The 7711-nt window shown below is 35.2% G+C and overlaps 1 protein-coding gene across 1 annotated transcript; it reads right to left on the bottom strand.

Moving 5' to 3' along the window:
- Positions 1 to 294: 294 nt before the first annotated feature.
- Positions 295 to 1059, bottom strand: LOC137931597 (flexible cuticle protein 12-like). Its single transcript, XM_068775041.1, has 3 exons — positions 951 to 1059; positions 722 to 840; positions 295 to 639 (listed from the first exon to the last, which is right to left on the bottom strand). Exons 1-3 carry the CDS (start codon positions 957 to 959, stop codon positions 447 to 449), a joined length of 321 nt encoding a protein of 106 aa, XP_068631142.1. The 5' UTR covers positions 960 to 1059; the 3' UTR covers positions 295 to 446.
- Positions 1060 to 7711: the final 6652 nt, after the last annotated feature.

Raw genomic sequence — 7711 nt, 5'->3', positions numbered from 1 at the left:
GTGTGTGTGTGTATTTTTTACGTATTTGAAACGTATTCCTAATGAATCTCAAGTTATATTCAAAGCGTAAAATCTAATTCAGTTGAAGTTCAATGAATTAATTTAGCGTGCAAATTACTTTAATTTTTAAATATAATTATATTTATTCTTGTCTTTATTATCAATAACAATAAAAAGATTCACTATTGCTGATCACAGTAATTTGTTTAGATAGTCAATGCATCATATTTCAAAACGCAATATAAAATGAAAATTCGAAATTGCAAAATGCCGGAGGTAAAATAAAAGCAAATGTTTAAATTATTTTAACGTGTTGTTTATTCAACAATATTCATTGGGGGTTGTATCACAGAATCGCTGTACACGATCTTCAACAAAGGGGAAGGTGAAGGGTTTTGGAGCGTTGAGTATTTTTGGACTAGATATTATTTTTAGATTAAGTCAAGTTAGTTGGCCTGGGGTATGTGGGCGCCCACGGGTTTGAATCCCTCCTCGTCGGCGACGTAGACGATCTCGTACAATTTACCATCATCACCTACGTAGGAGTACTGTCCGCGGACACCGAGGGATTCGTTTTCAAGACCAAGGTTCTTCACTTCTCCTACTTCGGATTGCCTGATTCCGTTTGAGGTTTCGAAGCTGTTGAACAGTAAACGCAATTATTATGATGAACTAAGATCTAGAATGAAGCTATGTTTCGGGTTTGATGCAAAATACTCACTCGAAGTTGTATCCGTTGACGCCGATGTTGTCGTTGCTGAATCGGACAATCTGGGCTTCACCATCAGGGTTGGCGGGTGCAGCCATAGCCGCGGCCACGAAAAGAGCTACAACGATGAACTGTGGACAAGACAAGTACATTACAAACGAAAGAAATTTCAAATCCAAAAAAAAATATAAAGGAAATCCAGAATCTTCCAAGATCCAATGCCGTGAACTCTCAAACGTACCAGTTTCATTTTGATGGTTTTGGTGGTTTTTGTTGTTCGTGGTAGGAAGGCAGCTGAACGACTGATGCTGTTGCCTTGCCGCGTCTCGTATTTATACCCGGAGACGCGCGGCGAGGACGTTCCGTGACATTTGAACCGGCGCACGCGGCGATGCTCCGAGCTACTTTGCTTACGACCCTTGGGTTCTAGCGCGATTGTCCAGTTTGCAACTTAATTTTTATTATACGTACATTTCGCACCAAACCAAATATCAAATTCCTGACTCTTAAATGAAATAATAATCGATGTCTCGAATAAGGAAGATAGATGTATCAGAAAAAAAGAACGGCTATCTACGCAGCACCTTTTTTTTTCGTTTTTTTTTTTAAAACATTTTTCGATTGTCTAGTTGTTCGCAAAAGTTCGTATAGGAAACACTGCAACACCTTTTTGCCACAAGATGATGTTTCGTTATGATTGTTATATGATTAAATGTATTAATTATGGTATTAAAATAAATAATGAATTGAAAGAAAAAAATAAGTGTTCCGTAAGTAATAATTTTATAGTAAAATTTATTTCTTAAAGATTGCAAACAAAATTAACAATATTAGACATAAATACGAAGCAATAACAAAATACAGGATGAATTACTAATTTAATAATTGCGTTTATATATAAATGCAATTTAACTACATTTTACTTGTTAAAATGACCTATGACTTCCAGTAGGCATATATATAAGACCAATTAAAATTTTTCACTTAAAGACACAAACGTCTATGCGTACTTCAAAGATTTCGAGATATTTAAAATCATGACTTTATTATTTAATTTATTTAGGAATAAAATTACCGAGAATTGTAGAGTAGTAAAAATATGTATCATGGTTTATTTATTAGGGGGACCGGAAAGTAATGTCGCTTTTTTAAGTTAAATTCACACGACTATATTTTATTTCTAATCAACAATACATTCATCTTCGTTATCACCAACCTTTTGCCATCTAGTATACGAATTTTCAATGCCAGAGCGGTAAAATTCAATTTGGCTTTTTTTGGAAAATATGTCGACGGAAACGACATCATTTCTGGTCCCCCTAATAAATAAATGATCATTTGTTTGAACCAGTATTTAAAACGATTTTACAATCTTTCTTAACAGCTTTGTATGGTACAATTAAAACGTGTTTTAGATGATGAAAACTGCATCGTATTTAATTTATTTTTAATTTCAAGAAACGAATAGTCACACGATGTAAAGCGGTTTAGCCGAAAATTTTACTGGTGATGTATCTTACAAGTATCTCATCACATCGGCGAAGTACGCGTTCACTTTGTCGCGGGATACTAAACACAAACCAATCCTCTTTAAACGACGTTTGTGTGGAATATCCAGTATATTAAAAATCGATTTTATTTAAATCGATTTTTTTTTTATTAAATAGGTTATATTTTTATTCTATTATTATACATCAGTCCAATAACTTCTGACAGTAAAAAGATTGCAGGCAAAGATATTAAACAATAATTAATTTTAAAATATAGTTATCCGAATTTTGAACATACTTTTTCTTGCTATATTATTACGTCATTTATCTTAAATATTTGAATAGAATATACCATAGGTTAATTAATATTAAATGAACTAAACATTAACACTTTTAATAATTATATCCCTATAACCAATCAACTTGTATGTAATTAACTGAAGAGTTCCTTCTATTCTGTAGAAAAATAATAAGTATAGCAATAGATAGAAATAAAAGCTAATAAAAATGTAAACAACAAAAATAAAAAAATAATGTAAAACCAAGTGATATTGTAATAATCCTATATAGACATAAAATAATAAAAATGTAAAAGAGTAATGTGGGATGTATGAAAGGCGTTACATAGCGAAAGGGAAAGAGAGAAGAATTGTGGCAAGAATGAAAAGAACGAAAGATCATACGATGTATGAAAGACGATAATGAAAATAAAAAAAATATGTGAAAAAATTAAATAATGTTGAATATTCCCTGTACCACACAAGATAGGGGAGTACGAGAGGCTCCCAAACGCGGGGGCCATAAAAAAAAGCCTGTATGTAATCATCAGGTTATACATATAAGTGCAAAATCAATATTGTACTGGATTTTTTTATTTGTAACTCGTTTTCTTTCGTAAAACAAAAATGAAAACATTCTTAATTAGAATGGACTACTACAAGCACTTTGGAAGCGTCAATCAACATAAGTCGGCATTGTGGAGCCTACAGGAAGCTACCACCAGCTCGGAAGGCAGTTCTGTTAAGAGTCGGCGAGAAACTCAACAGTTGCTCTTTACAAATATAGTTTCATAAAGAGTGCGTGACAATAATTACCTTCCTAAGCGAGCTTCAACAACATTTAATATCACGCCTTAACTTCAGTATAGTATTTTTAAATATAATTACATATTTTTTTTATTATTGGTTTTTAATTTCTCCAGCAGATCTGAAATTGATTGTGAAATTTTATTGTACATATGTACCTTGTGCTATAAGAGAGCAACTGCACAGTATCATAAAAATGGTAATTGTCTTTAAAAAAAAATTTAAGTTGAAGAGTTTATAAATAACTTCACGATTAAACAGTCTTTGAGGTCAATAAATTAAGGTCCTTTTTATATTCCATATATAATATTATAACAATGTTGATTCCGTTATACTCCTTTCATTGTCTTTTGATTTTAAAATAATTCGTAAATAATTGTCAATAATTATTATGTTTAATTTTTAATTTAAATATCTTTAAATTATGATTTCAAACACATTTCGTGATATTAATATATATTGTATTTTATTACAAGTTTTTATCGTTTAAAACAATTTCACAGAAAATAAGATTAAATAATTTTGGCCAATCAAAAACAAAACAGACGTAGTAAAATAGGTAGACGCGGCGTGGCCTACCCATAAAGGTTGTTGTGTGTTGCCGGTGATGATACACAGATCCGAGACATGGTTATTTACTACGGGCCTGATAAAAAGGCTTATGATCACGTAGAGATCAATGGATGGGTTTAGCTGCGAGATCCAATCGGAACGGAAGGGATCCGCAAAAGAACCAAGATCACAGACGTAACTCGAAGAATAAAAATCTAGTGGATACATCACTCGTGCTGATGCCCGTTCGAACTGAAAAGTTCTAGAGAACACGAACATGTTACACCCAAGTTATGGTGTCATCTATGAACTAATTTATAGCATGGTAACCAGCTTATTTGGAGGCGAAGGTCTTTGACCAAAGTGTGTGTGGAGTGATATATGGATCCGAGACGTGGTCACTCAGGACGGGCCTCATTTGAAGACTCAAGGGCTATGCCACCCAGAGTGGACTATGCTCGGAGTGTCGCTGCGAGTTCGAATCATAAATGACAAATCTGCAAAATAATCAAGATCATCTACATAACTCGAAGAATTGCTCGTCTAAAGATCCAGTGGATACATCGCTCGTGATGGCCGTTCGAGCTGAAAGGTTCTTGATATCGCGAACATATTACACCCAAGTTATGGTATCATCTATGAACTAATTTAGAGCATGGTAACCATCAATGTTTGGAGGCGAAGGTCTTTGACCAATGTGTGTTGCCGATGATGATATATGGATCCGAGACGTGATCACTCACGACGAGCATCAAAAGAAGGCTCAAGGTCACCCCGAAAGCAATGGAGAGGGCTAAACTTGAAGTGTCGCTGCGAGTTTGAATCATAAATGACGAAATCTGCAGAAGAACCAAAATCACGCACGTAGCTCAAAGAATTCCTCATCTTAAGTGGCAGTGGGGGGGGGCACATGGCTCGTGCAGCTGATGGATGTTGGGGTCGAAAGGTTCACCAGTGGCGACCACGAGTCGATTGACGCCGCGTGGGAAGGCTTCCCACTATGTAGACCGACGACATAGTTAAGGTGGGAGAAGTCGCTGGACGCGGGCAGTGCAATATCGGTAAAGGTGATGATTTTTGTGTGAGGTCTATACCTTGCAGTAGGCGTCCATCAACAGAAAAAAAAGGAAAAAATAAAAAAAATTGTCAAGGTCAACAAACCCGATTTTTTAAATATCCTCGAAATTTTACTTCGAGACCACTGATTTTCCCTTGTATTTTTCCAGTTAAAATGATGACGCACAGTAATCTTCTATACAAGGGGTAAAGCTTTATCACAATAATTCTTAAAGTAAGGAGTCCGGTGAAAAGTTTGACTTTTCACCGGGAATTCCCCGAATGGATTTGCTGGTATAGTATCTTTGAAACAATTCCCAGTAAAAATGAGATATGAAAAGGCGAGTTTAATTTTTAATAATTTTTAATATCTTTCACTAAAGTTGTGAATGTGCTTGCATTAGACTAGAAGCTTTTAAAGTTTTTACACCTATTTCCGATCATCGTGTATAAAGTGATCCCTTTGAAATATGTTATATTATTCTTTTCAATTTCAATACGAAAAACTAACATTTGTGGTAATACAAAATCTGCAGGGACATATAGTAAAAAATAATTAATTTAAAATTCGAATAACAACATATTAAATGTAGTTATTCGAATTTTAAAAATTCTTTTTCTTGCCATATTATCATTACATTATTAACTGTATATAAAAATGTTTAATTCTAGATAGTGTGTACTATAAATAAATTATTGCTATATATTTACCCCCTTTATTGCTTTTACATCTATAAATAATCATCCTGTATATACTTTAGTGCTAAATAAAGGTCTTGCTTTATTATAATTCCATTATATATAATTTCTAAAACCACTACTTTTCGGAGAGATGTACAATTACGGACAAATTCGACCTTTACGCCCTTTAGAGCTTTTAAACCATCCTGTAGATTATAAAAAATGTAAAATGAAATCAATAAATAAATAAAGAATATTTTTGCATCGCTTATGTAAAAAAAGATGGCGTGCGTCGATTGGATACGAGTGATTAAATTTATTAGTATCGATTTAAAAACGATAAACCGGAAAATTTTACGCCGCATTCCTTTCCCTAACAGGGGAATCCTGGTGTACTTTTTTTTAGATGATCGGTTTTTGTCAAAGGCCTTGTTTGGTTAGAAGCAAATATTTTCCGGCATATAGCTTCTGATGATGAAATGGCTTGAAGTAACAAGAGGTTTTTTTAAATTGCGGTTAGTAATTTTAACGAAGATGTCAATCAATTTGTGGTTGGATTACACATCTCGTTTATAATAACATTTTAAAAAATTAAGTTCTAAGTTGAAGTGAGAGTGGGCGGACAACATAGCACGCAGAACGGATTTCATCTCAGGCATTTAAGTTTTGAAGACAACGGAGCGTTAAGCACATAGTAAAACAACCTATAAGGTGAACAGATGACTCTTGAAGATGCCCCGTGGAGGAGTGAAACATGAGTTGAGTGGTTTAACGGTGGCAATTGTGTAATTCGCATTGTTTGCCGCATACGCATTTATCAGCGGGCTGGCGGGCGGTGCACTTTGTTGCACGACTACCACTGCATGTGCGGAAGTAGCTAAATATTGGTCCTTTTCTTACTTAGGATGGACTTCCGCAAGGTAACACTGATTCTATTAAATATTAATGAACAGATGTCATTCTGAAGGAAGACGTAATTCCAACCGGTCCTATTGGAAATCTATGGTGTATGTTTATGTCCAATAGTGGACAATCTACGGCTGATATTAATAATGATTAAAGTTCATTTCACATAAACTGTCAATGGATCTAGGTTAAAATTTAAAACTGGCTTTTAACATAAATAATCGGTTGAAAATTTTTGAGTTAGTATTATTTGTGTTTTATATGATCATCATCATTACATCAGACGAAAGTCCCCCTTCGCAAGGTTTAGGCCTTCCCCAAAGTTCATCTCGATGATTGGTTTTGCGCTACATACATCTAGCGACCTCAGCTGTACCGTCGATCTACCTCAGTGGTCGACAAAGTTATTGGACAAAGAGCTAAATATGAACATTACAATAATTTCCAAAAAATGGGATATTAATCAGCTTGTTTAGCTTGTTATTACGCTATATGTATACATATATACGTACACACATACATACATAAATATATATGTGTGTGTGTGTGTGTGTGTGTTTTTTTTTTTTTATAGAGGTTTAAAAATACGTTTACGTATCATAGGGCCTGATGTTGGTGCCCCGTATGTCGGACTCGATCTAGATCAATACCGACTAAAAACAATCCTCTCTCTTCGGTATCCCTGGTCCCCACGGCATGGCCGTTAGGCATTACTTCGCGGGGGGGATTTAGCCGCAGCTTTCTCTGATAGAGTGGCTGTTCAGGCCAACTTCCTCCGCTCTTGCTCTATTTTACGCAACTCCTTTAGCACCGTCGTACAGTACGCGCTCGTAAGTTCCCAGACCAAAGGCGAGGATAGCATTGTAGCTATCAGAGTTTCAGGATAGATTCTGCATCCTACACCTTCTTCCCAAGACTTTCTGGCTTCGTTAAATCGGGGGCAGACGAAAAAGATGTGCTCTGCATCTTCAATCATTCCAACACAATTAGGACAGTCAGGGGAATCTTCGTATTTGAACCTGGCCACGGCTGTTACCGAGCGTACCTCCATGTACGCTCGGTAACAGCCGTGGCCGGATATCATCTGAGTCAGGTAGTAGTTCAACTCTCCATGATCCCGGTTCACCCATGGCTCTAGGTTTGGTATTAGCTTACGCGTCCATTTTATATATATATATATATATATATATATATATATGTATGTGTGTGTGTATGTGTATGTAAGTATGTTA

The sequence above is a fragment of the Battus philenor genome, unplaced genomic scaffold (assembly GCF_028537555.1).
Source record: "Battus philenor isolate CCGP_79_NKW_IND1 unplaced genomic scaffold, ilBatPhil1.0.hap1 SCAF_8, whole genome shotgun sequence".
NCBI classification, from domain to species: Eukaryota; Metazoa; Arthropoda; class Insecta; order Lepidoptera; family Papilionidae; genus Battus; species Battus philenor.
Note: the sequence above shows the minus strand (reverse complement) of the source record. Positions and strands in the feature narration are given on the sequence as shown.